The sequence below is a fragment of the Pseudorasbora parva genome, chromosome 2 (genome assembly GCF_024679245.1).
Source record: "Pseudorasbora parva isolate DD20220531a chromosome 2, ASM2467924v1, whole genome shotgun sequence".
NCBI classification, from domain to species: domain Eukaryota; kingdom Metazoa; phylum Chordata; class Actinopteri; order Cypriniformes; family Gobionidae; genus Pseudorasbora; species Pseudorasbora parva.
The window spans coordinates 44,081,687-44,106,093 of NC_090173.1; the positions used below are offsets into that span (position 1 = coordinate 44,081,687).

At 40.3% G+C, this 24,407-nt stretch overlaps 1 protein-coding gene across 1 annotated transcript; it reads right to left on the reverse strand.

Moving 5' to 3' along the window:
• Positions 1-3,768: 3,768 nt before the first annotated feature.
• Positions 3,769-23,211, reverse strand: LOC137044856 (intercellular adhesion molecule 2-like). The gene is made up of 5 exons (XM_067421211.1): positions 22,985-23,211; positions 10,740-11,000; positions 10,316-10,642; positions 9,906-10,142; positions 3,769-8,057 (listed from the first exon to the last, which is right to left on the reverse strand). The coding sequence occupies exons 1-5, from the start codon at positions 23,046-23,048 to the stop codon at positions 7,948-7,950; spliced, it is 999 nt and encodes a 332-aa protein (XP_067277312.1). The 5' UTR covers positions 23,049-23,211; the 3' UTR covers positions 3,769-7,947.
• Positions 23,212-24,407: the final 1,196 nt, after the last annotated feature.

The following is a 24,407-nucleotide window of genomic DNA, read 5'->3' on the forward strand; positions in this document are numbered from 1 at the left end:
AAAGCCTAAAAAACAACTCCTACATCAACACATGTTGTTTGGAAGGGATTCATGAAAAATCCTTCTTGCTCACCCAGAAACAAACTCCAGCATATTCAGTTGTCAGACATGTCAGAAACTTAACAAGGGACCTGGTTCTGTGGTCAGATGAAATAAAAATGCTTTTGGGCAGCAAACCCAACAGATGGGTTTGGTGCAAACAGGAATACAAAGTACCCAATGACCACTGTTAAAAATACAGCTGGAGCTTTAATGTTGTGGGACTATTTTTGGGGGGGTAGAGGTTCTGGACATCTTGTTGAGGTGCATGCTTTCATGGATTCTAGCAAATACCAACAGATAAAAAATCAAAACCTGATCGCTTCTGTTAGAAATCACAATTATATCTTGCATCAGGACAATGATCCAAAAAAAATCAAGACACAAATTTGTCACTGAACACAAAATTAAGCTTCTGCCATGACCATTCCAGTTGTCTGGGATGAAGTGAAGAGAAGAATCTGGAGGATCTGAGCTCTTGTCAGGTGTTCTTCAAACTGGCATTATAGAAGAAGACTCGGAGCTGTTATCTTGGGAAAAGGAGGTCGCAAAATGTATTTAATAAATGGGTGCCAATAATGCCAACATGTTTTGGAGAAAAGCATTTATTTCATAATGTGATTTACCCAATTCTTTTACTTTAATGAAAGGTAGATTCATGTTTAAATTTTTTAAGAGATCGAAAGTATAAACAATGCCGATTTATTTTTTTACAGCTATTTGATCATATTTACCAGGGCTGTCCACAACCATTACAATTTACTGCAGAGAAGAGATGCCAATTTAACTGCAAGTAATTTTGTTTTGCCTTGCCATTGTGTAACTGATGGACATTCAAAACTAAAGACCCTCACACCAAGAACAATAACATATTTTTTTAAATCATCCTAAATAAGTAGTAGAGTCTACACGACTACAACACTCTTTGCAGCTGATGATAAATAAAAACTTTGACAGCCAATCATAAAAACACATTTTTAAAAAACCTGTCCCACTAGTAGCTGTAAACAACTGTGGTGATGGGTGAAACATCTTAAGTGCAACCACCTGCTTAATCTCAGCCCCACATCAGCAGCAGTGTGTGGGAGACCATATGTCTGTCTGTCTCTGTGTGTGTGTGTGTGTGTGTGTGTGTGTGTGTGTGTGTGTGTGTGTGTGTGTGTGTGTGTGTGTGTGTGTGTGTGTGTGTGTGTGTGTGTCTGTGTGTGTGTGTGTGTGTGTGTGTGTCTGTGTGTGTGTGTGTGTGTGTGTGTGTCTGTGTGTGTGTGTGTGTGTGTGTGTGTGTGTGTGTGTGTGTGTGTGTGTGTGTGTGTGTGTGTGAGCCTGTTTATGTGGTTTATGAGGACACAAATTTGTATAACTACATGGGTATTACACTGGTATTACACTATAAATGTGGTTTATGAGGACATATCAAATGTCCTCATAATTCAAATGGCCTTAAAAACATACTAAATTATGTTTTTTTGAGAAAGTAAAAATGCAGAATGTTTCCTGTGATGGGTAGGTTTAGGGGCAGGGGCAGTGTAAGGGGATAGAAAATACGGTTTGTACAGTATAAAAACCATTACGCCTATGGAGAGTCCCTGTAAACCACATAGACCAACATGTGTGTGTGTGTGTGTGTGTGTGTGTGTGTGTGATAATTGTTTATATATGATACAAATCACTTCTGTGGCGCGTGGGCGACTTCCTTCATTTGTATTAGCGTGAAAACAATGAATTTCCATTCGTGGCCATTGGAGGTCGCAAACAGTTTGTTTATTTGCTTCTGGGCGCCTATTTTATTCCCGAATGGCACATGCAGGAAACTCCCTTTTTTAACTAGCAAACTTCTATTAAATCACTTTTCAATGAGGTAGGCTACTAACCGTTTGACAAGTATTAAATGATCCTGGGTGTTTTTCGTCAAGTGACTCGTTCAATGGCATTTCATTACTTCATTATTTAATTGCATTTAATTACTTACTCGTTTGAGGCTGAATTAAACTCTACAACCGTTTTACGTGCCACAACAACAGTTAGGCTACATTATTGTTCAGTAACAATATCAAAATAATAATAACTGAAAATCAAACGTCAGTGGCACGTCTTGTAGCCTGGTTTGAAAAACGCTCTGAAGACTGGGCAGGACAATACTGTTGTTTGAATTTATTGCTTTCAAGTTTCTTCCTTTATCCTGAGTGTTAACCCCTCGCATGTCCCTAGTTTTATCCTAGTTAGCTAATCATTGCATCATTGTTAAAGGGATAGTTCACTTTGAAATTAAATGTTGATATGTTTTAGCTTACCTCATGGGCATCTGAGATGTAGGAGTATTTGTTTCCCCAGTAGTTTCAATTTTGATCATTTTAGGTCAAACCGTTCTTGTCTGTGCCTCACATAATGCAGGTCTATGGTCACCACCTCAAAGAGCATACACAGAGAAGTCCATATTAAACAATCCCCCATCGTGAGTACACACTGATGGCCTGAGACACCAAACGAGCAGTTTGTGTGAGAAAACGAACAGTATTTATATCGTTTTTACCTCTTGTACACCACAGGAAACACGCCCACGCACCCTCGGATCAGACGGGCGTAGTGGTGTACAAGAGGTAAAAACGATATAAATACTGTTCTTTTTCTCACACAAACCGCTCGTTTGGTGTCTTAGGCCATCAGTGTGTACTTACGATGGGGGATTGTTTGGGGGAATTTAATTTAAAGTGAATTATCCCTTTAAACGGTGTGTAGCAAAGTGAATAATATACAGCAAAAAGGTAGGCCAGTCAGCTAGTACATGTCTTATTATGAACATGTGCCGTCTTGAATGTGTGGTGGCAGATGTTTACTTCTTTATAAAACCTGCTGTGTCTCTGGTAGTTGAGGGAACTCGGCTGAGACCTGGCGAGCTGCTTTCGAGCTCTTCCCTGTAGAGCAGTTGCTATGGAAACTCTGTTCTGCAAGCATTTTTTGTTGGCAGTAAGCTTACAGGGCGCTTTTCAACACGGGCCTACACAAAAAGAGTTTATTTGATAAACTGAGTCATAGTTCCAGTGTGTTCCCATGAAGTAAGAACAATGAATAACATTAGGCAATAAGGATGATGCATTTCAGTGGAGCCTCTTGCCTTATACAAAAATGACTAACATCTTTGTCTGGACAAAGATTTTTGATGAACAAGTTTTGTCTCATGGTCTGCTAGCAGGAAAGTATTACTGTATTATTAATTTCAGAAGCTTAATCCCAGTTCTTGTAGTTACTACAATACACTGTTAAAACGGTTTCAAAAGGGGGTTTTCGCAGTGAGGCCATAGTTTTTTGGTTCCCCAAAGATTCTCTTCAGTAAACAGTTCTTAAAATAACCTTTTTTTTCTTTATTGTGAAGAATAATTTATAACATAAAAAGCACACACAGAAAGCTCCCTTTATAATCATTACAAAGCTGTCACTCATCTCAGGTCATCGTCCTCACACAAACCTCCTTTATGATCAATGATGTTGTCTACAATGCTCAATCAATCTTTGTGTTAAAGGTTCTTTATGAAAAAGTCGATACCAATACAGAACCTGAGGAAACAACAAGCATTTCAACCTGTTTTTGTATTTATAAAATAACAATAAAATAAGCACAAACATTGAGCACAAAATGAGTACAAACATATTAATTGCACTTTACAGTAGGTCCCATACTTTTTTCTTTCTTTTTTTTTTTTTTTTTTTTTTTTTTACATTTTCATGTTATGTATTTTGTTAACTACATGGTTAACTAACCATACAACCATATTGTGAAGTGCTATTAACTTTGTAATGTTTGATTCAACTACGTTTTATTTGTGCAATTCAATCGACCTATGAGTAATTATAGGGTGAAAAATAACCATGTGATTGCTGTTTTCCACTGAACTTATTGTGCCTTTATAAAAGAGGAAATGAGAAAAGGATATGAATATGACTTTGGTCATTTGACCAATATGCGGACCAAAACACGCAATGCAGGATGTAAAACCCCCTTGATTAGTATCCAATGTTAGTTCAGTTAAAGTGAAAATGTAAAATGAAAATTAGGCAAGGCAAGTTTATTTATATAGCACATTTCATACACAATTCAAAGTGCTTTACATAGAAAGGAATTAAAATAGGGCTAAAAAATGCATAAGAAAAAGAATACAATGTAAAGAGAATTAAAAATAATAAAATGATGATAACCAAAGAAAAGAACAGGTAAACTAAAACTAATTATTTAAAAAATGATGCATAGATAAGGTGCAATCAGTCGGACGTACAGTGGCACAGTGCTCATTCAGTAAATGCACAGCTAAACAGATGTGTTTTGAATCTTTATTTGAGGTTTGAAAACAAACGCAGAAGAGAAGACAATGCTGAATAAAGTCGTAGTTTTTGTTATTTTTGGACCAAAACGTATTTTCGATGCTTCAAGAGATTCTAATTAACTAACTGATTTACTTTGATGATGTTTTATTTCCTTTCTGGTCATGGACAGTATAGTGTGTATACACTTAGAGATACACTCTCGGACTAAAATATAAAATATCTTAATCTGTGCTCTGAAGATGAGCAGAGGTCTTATGGGTGTGGAACGACATTAGGGTGAGCGTGAACTAACCCTTTAACAATCAGTACAGATAATTGAAATTGTGTTACTCTCGGACTGTGCATGTAGTTAACACTAAACACTAAAAGTAGACATAAGAATAAAATACAGTTTAATTATATGTACAAACACAAAAAGTGCTGGTCAGCTTATACACACTGTAAAAAAAGGCACATTTTGAACTTTTGCAGTACAATCGACTTGGATGTTAAGGTTATTTCAACTTAAATTATGTTGAAATGACTTTAAAAAATGAGTTACATCTTGTATAACTAATAAAAACAAGTTTAACATTTCTTAAATTATTTTGATGAGTTAAAACAATGTAAAAACATATGTTGTCATAACTTATTGAACATATAATTTTTTACAGTGCAGTCTGTTATATGTCCTGACTCTTCCAAGCTTTATAATGGCAGTGACTGTTGCTCGGTTTTTAAAGTCTACAAAAGTGCATCTATATTCTTTATAAAACTTCTTCACATGGCTCCAGGGGGTTAATAAAGGCTTTCTGAAGCGAATTGATGTGTTTGTGTAAGAAAAATATCCATATTTAAAACTTTATAGAGTAATTGATCTAGCTTCCAGTTGACCGTCTTCTCTATTCAACTTAAGGAAAAGTGTAACTGATGTGCAATATCGGCAGATGTAGCGTAAGCATTTTGAACTGCGAGAGGCGTGGGCCTGTTACTCTTCAAAAACAAAGCAACAGTCACTGCCATTATAAAGTTTGGAAGAGCCATGACATTTTTAATATACCTATGATTGTATTTGTCTGAAAGAAGAATGTCATATACACCATGACTTGAGGGCGAGAAAACCATGGGCTAATTTTTGGGCAAACTATCCCTTTAATAAACTTTTCTGTTGCAATCTTTGTGATTGAAGATGTTGGCTACAGACATCAATATTAATTTTCTCATTTGATTAATCTTTGTTTTATATCAAGAAGTAGATCCATGTTTCTATCATTAGCCAGTAGTTAACTAAGTTAACTAGAAGTTTTTAGTTAGTTAAAGGGTTTGTTTACCCAAAAATGAAAATTTTGTCATTAATTACTTACCCTAATGTGGTTCGACACCCGTAAGACCTCCGTTCATCTTCAGAACACAAATGAAGATATTTGTGTTTAAATCCGATGGCTCAGATGACCTTCACTGACACCAATGTCATTTCCTCTCTCAAGACCCATAAAGGCACTAAAGACGTCGTTACAAAGTCCATCTCACTACAGTGGCTCTACAATCATTTAATGATGTGACAAGAATAGTTTTTGTAAGCAAAATTTTTTATTAAATAACAATGTATGTTAATGGGCCTATTTCAAAACAAAGTTTAGAACGTTATGGATCAGTGAATCGATTCATGTTTCGGATCGCCCAAAGTCACGTGATTTCAGCAGTTTGACACGCGATCCAAATCATGAATCAATACGCTGATCCATAACGTTGAAAACTTAAAAACCTAAGGTTAGGACTACAGTTAGTGTTAGATGAAATAAATATAGCATATGTAAACCATTCACTTATGCGCCACAAGATACAAATATTCTATTATTTATGTTTTATAAAAAAATACATTGAGAAAAAAAGACGTGCTATAAAAGTACCGAGCCTATTGATAAAAGATAAAATAATGCCTCAAACTCTGTATTAAAAAATGATGTGAGGCTGTAAACTCACTTTAGTAAAACAGTTAATGAGTAAAACTGTTAGTGATATCTTACACTCAGGACTAAAGAAAACTATTTTTATTTATTAATAATGAAACATTATTATTAGTTTTAGTATTATTACACGTATGGAAAGTAATATGGCATCCATTACTTAAAGGGTTAGTTCACCCAAAAATGAAATTTATGTCATTAATGACTCACCCTAATGATTTGGATCACGTGTCAAACTGCTGAAATCACGTGACATTGACGTCAATACGCTGATTCATAACCGTTTGAATCTTTATTTAAGGTTTAAAATAAACAAGAGAAGACAATTCTGAATAAAATTCGTTGTTTTTGTTATTTTTGGACCAAAATGTATTTTCGATGCTTCAAGAGATTCTAATTAACTAACTGATTTACTTTGATGGTTTTTATTCCCTTTCTGGACATGGACAGTATAGTGTGCATACACTTAGAGATACGCTCTCGGACTAAATATAAAATATCTTCAGTGGCGGAGGAAGTACTGAATCTCATGTAATTTGTACTTCGTTACGTTCCACCACTCAATATCTTAAACTGTGTTCTGAAGATGAACGGTACGAGAGTCATTAATGTCATCAATTTCATTTTTGCGTGAACTAACCCTTTAATAATATTTTACAGTAGAGAGAGATATATAAGGGACAACCTGTCACTTTACTTTGAAACGTAAAAACATCTGGTATGGTCATTATGAAATCAAAGTGACAGGTTGTCTTATATCTTACAGTACATAGTAATTAACAAAGACACTAAAAATTTGCCTTGAAATCTAGACGCACCCTAGCGGCAGCAAATCTAATCTCCCCGCAAGTGTCGTCTAGCAACTCTCAATACCCTTCTGAGCTGTAATCGCCAAACTCTTGCCGGGCCAATCACATCGTGTATAGAGTCGGTGGGCGGGGCCATAATGACTACGGGCGAGTTGCGTTTGCGTTCTTCTAGTAAACACAGAAACTGGCAAACGACGGTCTTTCAAATCAGCTTTGACCGCGATTCTGGAAGACTTGGAGTTAAGCTTTTCTCTGAGAAAAGAACAAAGAACGGCACTGAAGTCATTCTTAAAAAGAGGAGATGTGTTCGGGGTTTTGCCGACCGGATACGGCGAATGTTTAATCTATCAACAAGCTCTGCTTCACCTTCGTTGCTCTGGTTGGTGTAGCGCTATCCTATCGCGTGCAGAGGGAGTTTGAAAGACAACCGTTTATCCCGCCCCTCGGATTGAGCCGTCTACGGTGAGTTTCCAGACCAAACATCTTGATGTGGGTCTGGCTTGTCAGGCTAACTGAAAATGTGACCATAGCAATTAAATTATGACAATAATTAAAATATGGCCACATAAAAAAAAGCATTAATTTAGTGGGATTTCCATAAGAACTGGTTATACTTAATGAGTGGTTATATAAAATTATTTTACATTTCATCATTTCGGACCAGAATATAAGAAAATAAAAATAAAATAAAAAAGTGCAATAGTAACAGTTCCTAGTGTACCACAATACCCCAAGCCATGCACAATCAAGTCAATTATTTAAAGAATAATCCATAATAATCACAGTTTTTCACAGTCTCCCTGAGGAGAATTTTGAGGTCATCTCTTGCAACTCCATCAAATGATAGAATTCAAGGAAGCCTTGCACTTGAAAATCACATAAGCGATGATTAGCACCACTGCCACCACCACACCGGCTAAAACAATAGCCCAGAATGTGGTTCTGCCTGTGGGAGAAATTACATGAATGATTTTACTAAAAGATAAGGATCAATACTGAGAGTTTAAGATAACCAACTTGTATAAACATGCTTAAATGTCACAAATACATGCTTGTTTCTTCCCTCATATTTAGGGTTTTCATTTTAAAATGCAAAATATATTTTATTATATGGTTATATAAATATATAATTATGTGATAAGCTATATAACCAACAGATTTTGTTATATTTTTGTTGACTTTTTTTCTAGTAAGAGTTGTCTCCTTTTAAATAAAATGCTTAACATACATATTAGCCTAGGCCACTCTGTAACAGAAGATCTCATTGTTATAGGTCTTAAATGGTGTTTGGTATTTTCTATAGTGATGAACAATATGTTGTTTGTGTTGTTGATATTTAATAAAGTTTGCTTTGCTTTGTATATTCAGTTTAACAGTATTAGTTAAACGTTCATATTTTTGTCCTTTGAAAATACTATAATAGTTACATCGTTAAAAGTGAGAAATTGTGTATCATGATGCTGTATTATTCTGTTTAACTAAATAGCAGAAGTTGTCCACATACTGAGAAATATACAGTTATACAAAACAAGGGTCTATGAAAATATTTTTTTAATTTAACATTTGCCAAATGAAAAAAAAGTCTAAACAAGTGAAGCGTGTCCAAAGAACTGACGTTTCAGCCCATTCATTTTTCAATGCTCATTTTTTTTATTCTGTTTGTTAAAATTGTATTATGCGGTACCTTACAACATTGCTCAGTGTGAGTGTGAGTGTGAGTGTGTGTGTGTGTGTGTGTGTGTGTGTGTATATAAATATATATCAGTAAAACCTCCTAGTGATTGTTTAAAGCTTTTGATTGTCTTGAAAAAAGAAGTTGCTAACAAGTGGTAAAATGGGACTATAGACCTTGTCGGGACTTTAAACAATTAGACCAAACAGGTAAACTTTCAGCACTGGGAAGATGAATCTGTATTTTAAACTGGGTCATTAATGTAGTGTTATTTTTGAATTTGGTGCCTTCTAGTCTGAGAAAAGGTGTATTTTGTCTCATGGGGATAAAAGACAACAATTCCCAGAATGCACCGGCTTCGCTGCCCTGTGAGGCCACTCCCAAAGCCACCGCTACTGGATTACTGGATCACTTGCCCACCGCATTCATTTTCATAAAATCAGTTTAGTTGGAGAACAAACACTACAATTAAAAACTGAACGTGTCTGTTCAATATAATGAGTGAGTCGCTGAGTGTCAAACGCAGCAGAAGACAGATGACATTCATCGTGCTGAATGAGAGCTGAGGTAAGTGTGTCTACGGCATACATTCACATCGCGTGTTCAGTTCGGCGCATTATCAGTTCGTGCCTTTGGAAGCTTAACTTTCATAGGAATTAATTTGAGAAGTTGAAACACTCACTTTGCGCCGCCACTCCGTTTACACAAATGCCTACAGCTGCCCGAGCCGAGCGCTGTGAGTGCGATCCCACCCCTGCTTGTGTTTACAATCACACTCCTGCAAACTATTTTAACTCAAACTTTTTTATAGTATATAATTAAAGTGTATAGCTTATGTTGTACTTTTTATTTTTGGTGATTGTATTTATTAGCCTTAAAATTTTCATCTGTGAAGATTATCATGATGGTGATAATTAATCATAAATTTTGTTGTTCGCAGAGCTTAATTTTTGTAAAGCCAATAGAAAAATCCTATTGGGTTTTTATTGGGCGAACCTAACTTATAACTTCCAGGTTGGCCTACAAAAATGCATCATCACTGCAGTGCTCTACTGAACAATAAGAATGTAGAAATCAGTAAGTTTAAACTGGGAGGCAGATTAGTGTTTATTCAAAACTGACCTGTGGATTTGAGGATGAACACTTTTCTGCCTTGTCCCTGAGAGTTTTCGGCAATGCACGTGTAGTTTCCTGGCCTGAGCGTGGATGACCGGAGCACTGAGGAGCTGATCGTCTCTTTCAGATGTCCTGAGAGCCACCATGTGTATGTAGGAGCCGGGTTTGCCTTCATTGTACAGTTTAGCGTGACCTCATTGGTTATATCTATGTACTCTGTTGAATTGTTGAATTGTGGTTTATCTGAGAAGGACAGAGAAACATTTCTCAGCACGACAGCACCATGATGAGCAGCTCTCGTTTATAGATCAGCAGAAACCTTTTTTGTATGTAAATTCCCTTCACACTAATCCTTAATCATTCACACTGGAAGGCCTTTCAGACAATATTAAATAAATAGCAATAAATAAACTTACAATAAACTTCAACACTGAGTTTTGATGTGACTTTAGGAGGAGGTTGAGGTCCTTCTTCTCCTAGTTCCAGCTCTGCTTCACACCTGTACTGAGCTCTATCATCAGTTCTGTTTGGACGGATCAGGAGTTTAGATGTTTTATTGACTGGAGTCTTGATGGTGTCATTGAAGGTGGTTTTATTCACCAGAGTCAGTCCTTTGTACCATCTGACAGTGAGATTCTGAACAGGAGCCACATTGAGAACTTCACACTGGAGCTCATACTGGCTTCCCTCTATCATCGGTCCGTTGTGATTCACAGTGTTGATGGACACACTGTCTGGGGTCTCTGTGGAGGAAGAGTTACACACACTGCAGTCATGAATGTACATATGTTAGATATTTCTAATAATGAAAAGATAAAAGTATCAATAACAGAAACTCACTGTAAACAGTCACTGTGAGATCTAATTTGCACTGTGTAACATTGTAGTTTATGAAGCAGAATGGCAGAATCTCCCATTCTCTCAGGTTTGAGACTGTCCATGTGATCAGACTGACTTCTCTCATAGGCACTGCTCCCTCACTGGCCTCCCATCCCATCCCTTCATGCAGGATGGAAGTGTTACAGTCAACTGAAACAGAACTGTTGTATCTCACAACAACTCTCTGTGGGTTCAGCTGAACAGGACATGCAGCATGTGTACCTGTTAAACACATTGAAGAATTCAGAATGTATGCAGGTATTACTTGACAGACTAATCAACAATAAGCAACACTCAGATATTAAGAAGGTCTTGTAGAAAATGATTGGTCTATAACAGTTTATGACTGTTTAAAACAAAGAGGCTGATCAATTCTTATCATATTGGCATTAAAGGGGGTGACGAATTGAGAAATCAACGTTCCCTTGAGCTTTTGATTTATAAAAGGTTTCACAGCTGAAAGCTTAATTTTTAGTCAAAGAAAAGCTTTTATAGACACCAGGCCCAGATAAAAATCATTTGTTGCATCTTGACGTCATTGTGTGGTGAAACACCGCCTCTACAAAATAATGAGCATGCCTAATTCAGTAGCCCCACCCACTGACTCATGGAGCTGTTCGTATTGCACTAGCCAGCAGCAATAAACATGCCAAAGAAGATAGCAAGATATTGGGCTATTCCAGGTTGTGGAAGAACACAGTCTTCCTTCGGATCATAAAATTTGGAATTTGTGATACTAAATTTATTTTTAATGAAGTTCCAGCTCACGTGGGGAAGACATGTACGCGTGTTCGCAATCGCGTCATTTCCAGTGGCGATTTCTTTAAGACTGCAAGGGAAGCTCGGCTTCCCTTATAATGTCACAAAATTAATGGTCAAATATGTACTATTATATTAACATTGTATTGACTAAAAATGCATTAGAAAACGTTCATCTCTAAGACGAGTTTGTTCAGAATCAGTTACATATAGCAGGTAGGCTGACTCGATTTCCTTCTCATACATTCCCGCAGCGTCACAGTGCATTTCCCTATTGAAGCCCAGCGTCCATTGACTTCAATGGGGCTGTTTGAACATTTTTTTTCAGCGCTTCGAAACTAGACGGTCATTGGATAAACGCTGCGATTATGTCCCGCCCACGGACGCTCAGCGTCTCTGGGAGTGAATGGGGAGTGGGCTGGCCCGGACGCCGAGCTTCTGCCTGATGATTGGAGGATCTGCATCTCCTTTTGACTGACAGCGATTCTGTACTATAAGGAATCACTGAAGCTATTCGCTCTCAGTCCCATCGCGGATTTCTCAAGTTCAGTCGAAATAAAAACTGCTGCAACCTATTTCTTTGATATTTGCTTGGCGAAATTGCTTGATTTTCATCATACATTTCACACAATTATACACCACATTCCTTGTTTCAGTTTTACAGAGTTTAATATTATTATTTTTTAGATCGTTCATTCATTCACAGGGTAAAAGACCATTTTCTTGAAAAGAAACGTAGGGCAGAAATTACTTTTAAATAAATAAGACAATTGGCCGAAAATGAGCTTCCCCTCTCTGACAGACCAGTAGCCGCCACTGGTCATTTCACTTCGTAATTGTTTGTAAACAAGTCTTAGGCCGATGCTGGATTTGCAGACATATTGAGATTAAAACACAACGCTGTGCCTTCTATATTGAATCCAATAGGAAAGGTGCAACACACTTACGTGAGTAAAAAGTCTTTTTTATATGTAATAGTAATCCCGAGGCTATGTGTTTTCCAGACGGGCTACCAAAATGAAAGCCCGTCGGCAGGCCGGTGAATCTCAAATAGTGAAATAATATTCATTTCTTGATCTGTGTGTGTGTGTGTGCAAGCGTGTGCATGGTTCATGCTTATAATCACCAATCGGGCGGGCCAAGTAATACAAAAATAATATTCCAATCAATCGCGGGTGGATGAGAAATAAATCATTGTGTCTGTTTGATAAAGACGTTTACGAGCCCTGTGGTCGAGAGAATTATTCCGGTTGCCGCTTTCAAAACAATCCCTCCCTCATGTGAACTAAAGCTGAAGCTCATTAAATATGCAAATCTCTTCCAATCCTAGCCGTGGGCATTTACTTCCAAGTCTCCAGTGCGGCACACCCATCAAAAACCAGCATTCAGGAGAAAGCCTCAAAACCAGTGTAGAAAATAGCATATTTCGTTATGATGTTTTTGAATGTAAAAACCACACAGATGTCATTAGTTGACCACGGAAAACAACATACTTTTTTTTTTTAAAAGCCAGTTCATGACACCTTTAAACTAATGAATTTCACTGATAGCGCAGGATCATTCCACAAAAGCATGTCTCTCATTAAAGGGGGGGTGAAACCGTACTCGGTTACTTTCGTAACCTCGGTTCCCTGAGAGAGAGGAACGAGTATTACGTATAGGGAAAAACTCCTTTTCTCGAGAATGTGAAGCAAAACTTTTAATAAAGGTATCTATGTAAAGCGCAGTGAGCTGCACGGCCATAGCCCAGCGCGAGGAGCGCTCTGATTGGCCGGGCCGCGGCAACTGCAGGAACCTATGGTGAGGCGGCTGAGAGGAACGAACCAATGGGGGGCGTTCCAGAAGCCCGCCGAAAAAGGTGCTTATATTTGCATACAGGAGGCTATATAAGACCCTAATTCGCCATAGGTGTCAGGTTTTAAGATCGACTGAAGCGATACCTGAGAAGCATAAACACGGCACGGAACGTAATACTCGTTCCTCTCTCTCAGGGAACCGAGGTTACGAAAGTAACCGAGTACGTTCCCTTTCGAGAGAGGTTCCTCGTATTACGTATGGGAACACAATGTAAAGCGCCGTGTGTGCTGACTGACCCAGTATACCCAAAGCACATGTTATAAACCCCCGAGACACAGACAGAGGCGGCTTATAAGGGGAATGAAGAACCGGAAGAGTCGGTTCGATTGAACAGCTGATCGGACATAGTCGGATCTTATGATGAATGAATAGTGCTTAAGGACTAATGTGTACAGGCCAAAACGTAAGGCAATCTGTTTGCCAGGGTCAAGATAGAGCCTAGATGGAGAGAAGCCCTGCTTGTAGAGCTGGAACCTCCAACTTGTAGAATCTGATAAAAGTGGACGGAGAGGCCCAGCCTGCCGCCGCACAGATATCTTCCAAAGAAATGTCACACGACCAAGCCCATGAGGCCATGCCTCTAGAGGAGTGGGCTTAAATGCCTGTAGGACAGGTTAGGTCCTAGACCTATATGCTAGTGGGACTGCATCCACTATCCAGTGTGAGAGACTGTTTCATGACAGCACAAACTTTAGTGCGGCCACCGAAGCAATGAAGAGCTGATCCGACTGCCTGAAGGGGGCGGAGCGCTCTAGATACAATCTCAATGCTCTGACTGGGCAGAATAGGTTTGCGTCTTATTCTCTCTGAGAAGCGGGTTAAGCAGTGAAAAGACCTGCATACTGAAGGGGTTGATAGCACTTTTAGCATAAAACCATGCCTCGGTTTGAGCACAACCTTGAAGTTGCTGGACCCAAACTCAAGACAGGAAGGGCTCACGGAGAGTGCAGGTAAGCCACCCACTCGGTTAACCGAGGCCACAGCCAGCAGAAAAACGGTTTTGAGTGATATGTGCTTCAAGCTCGTGTTCTGAAGTGGTTAGGAGGGGGAACCCTTCACGGCCTCCAAAACCATGGCGAGGTCCCAAATAGGGACCGAGGTAGGGGCAAGACGGGCTGAATCTCCTGGCCCCTTTAAGAAAACACACAATAAGATCACTTTTCCCTAGTGAATGTGCCACGATCGGAGCGTGGCTAGCTGCTATGGCGGAGACACTCACCCCGAGTATGGAGGGGGGACGACCCGCATCCATTAGCTCTTGGAGAAAGCGAGCAGTTCCGCCAGTTCGCATTAGTGTGCGTCGATGTTTCGCGTAGCACATTGGTTAGAAAACCACTGACCACTTCAAAGCAGAGCTGCCAGATAGCAGGGGCTCTAGCTTTCGAAATAGTGTTCATAACTTGTCAGAGAGGTTCCCGGATACCGTTGATGGGCCATACGTGGAGGGCCCACAGCTCGGGATTGGGATGCCAGACCTTCCCTTTCATTGGCAGAATAGGCCATGGGGCTGTGTCTGACAGCTGAAACAGTTTGGAGAACCATGTGCGGTTCTTCCAAAGTGGGGCTATTAAAAAGCACAGGCTTGCAGCTGGATCGCGATCGGAGGGAACATATAGAGGGAGTCTGGGCCAACATGGGCCAGGGCATCCCTGCGTTTGCAGAAAAAATATTGGGCAGCGTGTGCTGTGCGAGCTGACTCGTTTGCGGGTAAAGGGACCATCCCCCTGGGGACATGGGTCCTCTGGATAACATGTCCGGACCCTGATTCAGAATACCTGGCACGTAAGCCGCCCTTAGGGAGCTCAGATTGTGCTCTGCCCATAAAAGGAGATGCTTAGTCATGCAGTGAAGAGAGTCTGATCTCGGCTGCCCTAGCGATTTTATGTACATTATCAAGACGTGGTGGTTCTTATGCCGTAAGACGCTCGTTGAGTCTTGAGTCTATGACAATGACTGTACTGATAAGCCTGCCCCTCGAAGGCGAATCTCAAGAATGGCCTGTAGTGGGGGTGGGGGGTTATCGTAACGTGAAGTATGCGTTTTTCAGATCTATTGAGAAAACCCAATCCCCGGGGCGAATGTGCGCGGGGATTTGTTTCACCGTCAGCACCTTGAAACGAGCGTGTCATAAGTGCTTTGTTCAGATGCCTGGAAAATGGGCCTGAGACCGCCACCCATTTTCGGCATGAGGAATTAGCGACAGTAAAAACCTGACTCGCTAGCGTCGGGTGTACTGTTTCCGCCGCTCTCTCCTTTAACAGTCTCAATGCCTCAGCGAGAAGCACGTGACTGACACTGCTTCTTACAGAGGGCTCGACCACGGCTTGAATCGCGGGGTCTGCGAGCAAAACTGTAGCGAGAACCTCGTTTTATATGTTCAACACCCAATATTATATACCAGGAATGGCCTGCCAGGCCTGGGCTCGTAAAGCCAGGGGTTGAATTAGATTCGGGGGCTGGCCGCTTAGTAATAGGGGCCTGTTAGCCGGGTTGCTTGTGCTGTAACACTGCTTGTAACACTGTGGGGATAGTGTTAGTTTTGGCGGTGCAGGCTTTGCAGTGGGCGCGCGCCTCACATTTATATTGTGTGTGCGAGAGTGAACTTTGTGAAAAGTGCTTGGGTGCAGGAGTGCAGACTGTAAAGTGGGCACATTTCCTACATAGAAAGCTCTTTTGTGTGTAGTGTAAACAATGTGAAGTGGCGCACAACCTACGTAGAATACCCACGGTGCAAACCAGTGAGCAAATCCACAGGGGTAAACGCACACAGCATTAGTGTGCAGACGAGCGTGTTTAACACAGGCTGGTTGACTGCAATATTTCATCTCCAGTCACTTAACTTAAGGGAACTGGGAGAATGTAAGGAAGTGCGGGTGGTATGTGAGCCATTCCACAATGCCGTTATGCTCTAGTCTAGACTGAAAGCACGCATGCAGACAAGCGTGTTTGACCACAGGCTAGGCTAGTTGACTTTATATGGTGTAATCCGGCCGCGGCGGGATTTATTTGTGATTTTGTGAGGCTGAATTAACAGTGCTTATGTAGGGGTGCACACTGTGTAGTGGACACTTTGTCTACAGTGTAAAAACCTTTCCAGCCGCCTGAATAAAGGGGACTGGAAGTGATAGAGTGAAAAAAGGGCTTAGCTTGGCAGCCATTTTCCGACGCCCTTATGCTCTGACAGTGAGCGCGTGCTATGACGAAAGCCGCGCTCTAGTCAGCAACGCGCTGTGGAAGGGGTGCGCACTATCATGACAAGGCAGCCATTACAACTTCCTTGGCAGTAAGCGCGCGCTGCAGCGACATTGTTCTTGACATACCCAACAGCCCGAGCTCGCTCGTCTAACTTACTCTAGTATTCTCTGTCCGCAGCGCTTCAGCACGGCGGCGGTAGAATGAGCACGGCGAGAGCTTCGGCTCGAGTTTGTTTATTCACTCTAGTATTCTCTGTCCGCGGCGATATCGCGACAGAACGAGAATTGGAAGCGTGAGGAAAAACTCTGTCCGCGGCGCACGGCGAGAGCTTCGGCTCGAGTTTGTTTATTCACTCTAGTATTCTCTGTCCGCGGCGACAGCGCGACTGAACGAGAATTGGAAGCGTGAGGAAAAACTCTGTCCGCGGCGCTTCTAGCACGGCGAGAGCTTCGGCTCGAGTTAGTTTATTCACTCTAGTATTCTCTGTCCGCGGCGATATCGCGACTGAACTAGAGAAGAGGAAGCGTGAGTTAAAACTCTGTCCGCGGCGCTTCTAGCACGGCGAGAGCTTCGGCTCGAGTTAGTTTATTCACTCTAGTATTCTCTGTCCGTGGCGATATCGCGACTGAACTAGAGAAGAGGAAGAGCGAGGAAAAACTCCGTCTGTCCGCGGCGCTTCTTCAGCACGGCGAGAGCTTCGGCTCGAGTTAGTTTATTCACTCTAGTATTCTCTGTCCGTGGCGATATCGCGACTGAACTAGAGAAGAGGAAGAGCGAGGAAAAACTCCGTCTGTCCGCGGCGCTTCTTCAGCACGGCGAGAGCTTCGGCTCGAGTTAGTTTATTCACTCTAGTATTCTCTGTCCGCGGCGATATCGCGACTGAACTAGAGAAGAGGAAGACTGAGGAAAAACTCCGTCTGTCCGCGGCACCTCCTCAGCGCGACGGTATAGTGACGAGAGCTTAGGCTCGAGTTCGCCTATTCACTCTAGTATTCTCTGTCCGCGGCTGTAGCGCGAAGGAATGAGAGAAGAGTGAGAACAACTCTGTGGCAGCGGCGGAAGAAGAGCCGCGGCGGCGGCAGAGTGAAGAGAGCTTCGGCTTGAGTGTGCTCATGTCCTCTAACATTCTCTCTTTCCGCGGCGCTATTCAGCGCGACGGGACGAGAGCAGAGGGAGAGTGAGAAGAGCTCCGTCTTTCCGCGGCGCTTAACGACGCGGCGGAACGAGAGAGTCCTCGAGTAGAACAAGCCTGTAAGCTCTAGAAGTGGCGTTGCAGCGGCAACACACACACAAACACATATAACACTCAACATAGACACAGTTTAAAGGATATATAACGCCGGATGGCGTAGCTGGAACGGCAGAGAAGGCGGAGAGGGAGTCCGTCGTCCTCAGCTGCAGGTTCCGCTGGTGCCTTTTCAACGGCGGTGCTTCTTCCGGAGACCAGCGAAGGTATCGCTGAAGGAGATAAAATCTGACACCTATGGCGAATTAGGGTCTTATATAGCCTCCTGTATGCAAATATAAGCACCTTTTTCGGCGGGCTTCTGGAACGCCCCCCATTGGTTCGTTCCTCTTAGCCGCCTCACCATAGGTTCCTGCAGTTGCCGCGGCCCGGCCAATCAGAGCGCTCCTCGCGCTGGGCTATGGCCGTGCAGCTCACTGCGCTTTACATAGATACCTTTATTAAAAGTTTTGCTTCACATTCTCGAGAAAAGGAGTTTTTCCCTATACGTAATACGAGGAACCTCTCTCGAAAGGGAAACTCAGTTTCAGTCAATCTCATGTTAATCTTGAGTACCTATAGAGTAGTATTGCATCCTTCATATCTCCGAAAAGTCTTTAGTTTTGTTATATTTATAAAAGAAATATGGGCTGTACCGAGTCTTTCCAGAAAAAAATGAGCGCCTGGAGGCGTATCGAGTAGGCGGAGCTAAAGAATGACGAGTGCGCAGCTACAGCACGAGAGCTTCTGAAAGTTGACATCCTCAAGCATGGAGATTAAAACGTTTCCCTAATAAATGGCTATCAATCAGATTCAACTAATACAGATATGATCCAGAATTAGATCCGGAGGCTGAAATAAATTGAACAGGAGAAACAACAACAGCAGAACGTCTGTCTCTGTGGTATGTACTGTATTTAGACTAAACCTTAGCAGTAGCAAGCAAAACGGTTTTGCACGTCAGACTAGTGTAACGTTATACAGAGAACAACAATGGAGTAACCGTTAGCGCATTTGAATGACGAAGCACGCTTTGTGAGAACGCTAGGTTTATGTTTGGGTGGTTTTACAATAAACAAACTGACACCTATATTGGTCAGCTAAACAAATGTATTTAAACACACACCATAGATCGCATGCTCCCTTGATAAATGAACTAACGTTATACACGATCGTGTTGTTTACTGATGTTTACTTACGCGACGATAGCCAACAACAGACATTTGAAGCAGTTTTACTCACCGCCTGCTTCCAAAGCAGGACTGAACCTTTATCGCTGGGACTGCTCTGTCAAAAACACACTTCTTTGGTAACATTGTTGATTTCGTGAAGTCCTGACAGCAGTGACCGTGGAGATCCACTTTTGCGACACGACTGAAGCGATGTTGTGAAGCTTCCCGTCATTTCTGCGTTCAAATCAGGTTAAAGTCGTTTGATGTCACCCATAGCACTAAAGTGGAGTGCGGCGTGACAGACGTGTTCACGGACAAGTGGATCTGCAGCTGAGAGCAGTGTTTATGGGCGTGCATTTGCTCTCTCGCCTCTGGTCACGCTTCCGGGAGAAGAGCCCGTACAGCCCATACAAGGACCTTCCGCTCTGTTGACATCAAGCGGACCCATAATCGAAAAAAACTCTCCGTGTGAGAAACTTGAAACTTGTGAGAAACCGGAAGGAGTATTTTTGACACCGAAATAATCAATCAAACGTGCAACATTCGTTTTTGAAACTTTGTCTATGTTTAGGATGGGAATCCAAGTCTTTAACAGTGTAGAAAGCTCAGTATGCATGAAACATACCCCCCCCCCCCCCCCCCCCAAATAATCTGGCATTAATTACTAAACTTCATGTCGTTCTAAACCTATAAGACCTACATTCATCTTCAGAACACAAATTAAGATATTTTTGTTGAAATTCGATGGCTCAGAAGGCCTTCATTCATTGGCAACAATGACGTCCTGTCAAGACCCATAAAATGTACAAAAGACATTGTTAAAAAATCCATCTCACTCCAGTGGTTCTACAATAATTTTATGAAGCGACGAGAAAAGTTTTTGTGTGCAAAAAAAAAGAAAAAAAAAAAGACTTGGGCTGATGTTAAAACACTACTTCTTGGAGTTTTATTATTCAGCCCATTGATTTATGTTTTGGATCGCGTGTCAAACTGCCAAAATGCTGAAATCACGTGACTTTGGCAATCCAAACCACTGATTTGATACACTGATTCATAATGCTCTGAAGCTTATGGGACTTGACAGAGGATATGTCATTGTTGCCAAATGGAGGCCTTTCTGAGCCATTGGATTTCAACAAAAAATTCTTAATTTGTGTTCCGGAGATGAATGGAGGTGTTACGGGTGTCGAACGTCATGAGGGTAAGTAATTAATGACAGAATTTAAAATTTTGGATGAACTAACCCCTTAAAGGTATTTTTGTTGAAATCCGATGGCTCAGAAAGGCCTTCATTGACACCAATGTCATTTCCTCTCTCAAGACCCATAAAAGACACTAAAGACGTCGTTATAAAGCCGTTCTCATTACAGTGATTCTTCAATAATTTTATTTAGTTACAAGAATAGTTTTTGTTCACAAAAACGCAGTTTGGCGGTTTGGCACGCGATCCAAAACATGAATTGATTCACTGATTCATAATGGTTCGAAACTTTGTCTTGAAATCTCCCCATCGCTATATAAGTTGTTATTTAGCTTCTTTTTTTTTGCGCACAAAAAATATTCTCGTCACTTCATAAAATGATTGTAGAACTACTGTAGTGAGATGGACTTTGTAATAACGTCTTTAGTGCCTTTTATTGGTCTTGAGAGAGGAAATTACATTGCTGCCAATGGAGGCCTGTCTGAGCCATCGGATAGTAACAAAAATATCTTCATTTGTGTTCCGAAGATGAACGGAGGTCTTACGGGTGTCGAACGGCATGAGGGTGAGAAATAAATGACTAAATAAATGATTAATTTTTATTTTGGGGTGAACTAACCCTTTAAGTCTTGATAGGAAAATAATAGCAACTGGCTCCAAATGGCTCATTTCTGTGCTTCCTTTGAGTCAAATCTGTCTGTTATTTAATTGTTTTTGTTTTTTGGTAAAACCGCAGGTAACTTCCCATAGTCATCCTGGCTTGTGCTATTTTGCACAATTTATAATTTCCTTAAATCTCTGCAACAGAGGTGAAGCGTGCATGTTATCATGACCTCAATAGACACATTCATGGGGAATATAGATTAAAATAAGCCATAATAAAGTGCCGCAGGGGTAATACTGATGTGTTTGATGTCGTAAAATAAAACACAAAAGTGTCTTGAGCTTGTCTTCACAGACCTTATTTCAGCCATTTAAACAAAATAGCATGCAAAAAACACATCTTCATTACGACTTTGTTACGGCAGAACCGGAAGTGCAAAATGCTAACTGGCTTCCATGTTTTGGCCTACAAAGTGATCTCACACCTGCACCACTCTATTATCACCCTACAACATACCCTGATATACACAGGTTGCGTTATTAAACCCAACAGTATTAATATATTTTTTTTACCTCAAATACAACACTATGTAAAAATGCAGTGACCGCGCCATCACTTCCTGGAAGTGAGGTCAAACATACAAGATAAGGCGTATCTCAATGGGATACAAGCGGCAGAAGTGATCTCGCGCATATCTCTACGGCATATCATGTCATTTGACCTCACTTGCCAGAAGTGATGGCTTGGGGACAGCTGATGTAGGCATACATAGTTGTAGCCGATCGTTTCGTGTCTTAAGACATCAATGTGGTGCCATGACCCACAGGGTTTAATATGGATTCGTATGTCTGTGTGTTTTTTACTCTCATAGAAATACCCATTGACATGCATTATACGAGCAACGGTTGAGTTAAAACTCTTAATTTGTGTGCTACTGAAGAAACAAACACACATCTAGGATGCCTTAGGGGTCCACAGACAAACATCAAATTCTCATTTTTGGGTGAACTATCCCTTTAATCATTGGTTAATTTTATGTTAATTATTTTTTTCCCTTTCACAGATCCTGTGATAAAGAAGTCTTCAAGCGTTACAGTGTCTGAATCGCAAGCTTTATAAAAAGTGTACTTAAATATGGGGCGGGATTTGAGCATAATACGCCATAAAGCGGGTATCATATTCATGTGAAAAAATTGTGTACCATATGCACGCCAAAACTCATTTTGCTGTATTCATTCCACGACATTGCACACTTGTATTATTTATACGTATTTTCGTGAGAAAGTGTGCTTTTTAGTAATACAGGTATAAATCAAATGTTCTACAAGTGGATGAAAATAGCTCTGCCATAGCACTTTATTGAGCTTTCATTTATTATAAAGTATTTTGTATTATAATGTATAATGTATGTATTCATTTATTTATTATAATGAGATTATGTAGGCCTATGCTGCTGTACTTTTTTAATGTACTCAAGGAATTTATTGTGTAATGTATATGATATAGTACATTAAAGTTTTCTATATTTCAAAGTGTGTACATGTCTTAACATTTATATTTAATAATTTTGCACTTTTTATATCATTTTGAATATGGAAAAAACTGCATTATAATATACTAGTATTGTAATATTAATGCATTTCTAATGTGCTGAAATACTATTAAAATGTTCTTGAAGTCCATTCAAATTATTTATTAAAAATACATATTTTAAATTCATTTTTAAAGAAAAACTATTTAATTGCACTAAATGTACGTTGCAGCTAAATAGTACCATTTTAGAACAATTTAGTATATAAAAATATATTGCAAATAGCTTAAAATTGATCTTAAGCAAATCTTAAAATACACTTATTATACTTTCAGTTGTTTCAAAATAATACATTTAATATGCATTTATTAGTGTAATTCAAATATATTAAATATGTCCAAAAAAGCACAAGTGAAATATATTTATTTTCGACCTGGGTGTAGGCTATTACTTTTTAAAGGGCATACCGATCTGTACAAATACAAAGAACCTACATGCTGAAGAGTTTACAAGCACTAAAAATACCGTGTAGCCTACTCAAGCACAGATCACATTACAAACTACAGTACGGCGACTGTACAGTATTGAATTAACTTTTAAACTCAAACATGTCACATTTGAACACGGAGAAAAAATAAAAAGGAAACTAAGTCAACACAAACCTGTAAGATTCACAAAGATTAAAACTCCAAAAAGACAAAAAAATCCAAATAAATATTGCAGCATGTTATAGGTGTTGAAGGAAATCGTCGACCGGACGAAAGGTGAGGTTAAACGACAGTGGTTCCTCGAGCAATAGGCTAGCCTACTCCAAAAAACCCCACCCAAATTACAACTGGAAAAAGAACTTATAGAATGTAAGCCATTCAGATACTTCACATGGATCCTCAGGCACAAGCGCAGCCTGCGTCAGGATTCATTTCAATCCTCTGACTACGACTGCTAAATTATATTGTAGTTTTAGAGGTGAACATGCACTGTTCGGTTGACATAGCACAACGTTATTTGGTGGAGAAAATGCATTTCAATGCTGGAAGCGTCTTGTCGAATAAAATGTAGGCTATTTGAAAACTTGTTGACTATGTTGAAACTTGGGTATATCCCGGGGGAACAGAACCATGAAATTAATTTAGCATGTGCTCTGTGAGAAGGACATTACTCTCTGCCTGCCAAAGACAAGCTGCTTACTCAAATGTTTTCTGCAAAGTGTTTCTGTTTTTCTATGTTTGAGGCATGAAAGTCTTTTTTTTCATGTCTTAACTTGTCGATTAATTTACATGTCTTGTTTTGATGACCATCTACTTTAAATACTTCCATATGTGTTAGATCAACATATTTATTAACATATTTACTATTATTTTTGGCTTGTAATTACCCTGACGTGGTCATACAATAGACCGTAAAAAAATACTCATACTCAATTCTAGTCAGAATATGAACCGCCCGAAAAATTTTGTGGGCGGGGCTAAATTCGGCTGGCATCCAGGCTAGCTTGTAATAGTAGTCTAGCATGGAAACTCAATAGAAAACAATGTCGTAACAAATGTAATAACGGGGATTTTTTTTTTTTTAAATATGTATTTATACAAATAGCCTACTACAGTACTGTGTTCTCATTATATTTAGTGGCATAATCATATTTAGTTTTAGCCTAGAAATCTATACGCACCCTAGCGGCAGCAAATCTAATCTGCCCACGAGTGTCCTCTAGCACATCTCAATACCCTTCTGAGCTGTAATCGCAAAACTCTTGCCGGGCCAATCACATCGTGTATAGAGTCGGTGGGCGGGGCCATAATGACGACGGCCGAGTTGCGTTTGCGTGCTTCTAGTAAACACAGAAACTGGCGAACGGCGGCCTTTCGAATCAGCTTTGACCGCGACTCTGGAAGACTTGGAGTTAAGCTTTTCTCTGAGAAAAGAACAAAGAACGGCACTGAAGTCATTCTTAAAAAGGGAAGATGTGTTCGGAGTTTTGCCGACCGGATACGGCGAATGTTTAATCAGTCAGCGAGCTCTGCTTCACCTTCGTTGCTCTGGTTGGTGTAGCGCTATCCTATCGCGTGCAGAGGGAGTTTGAAAGAC

What these genes read in the sequence shown, in the direction of transcription:
- LOC137044856 (XM_067421211.1), bottom strand. Translation starts at nt 23,048, where the DNA reads ATGCTGCAATATTTATTTGGATTTTTTTGTCTTTTTGGAGTTTTAATC. An exon ending in ACTCAGTGTTGAAGTTTATT is followed by an intron (nt 10,143 to 10,315) that starts GTAAGTTTATTT and finishes TGTCCTTCTCAG; the next exon opens with ATAAACCACAATTCAACAAT. An exon ending in GTTCATCCTCAAATCCACAG is followed by an intron (nt 8,058 to 9,905) that starts GTCAGTTTTGAA and finishes TTTCTCCCACAG; the next exon opens with GCAGAACCACATTCTGGGCT.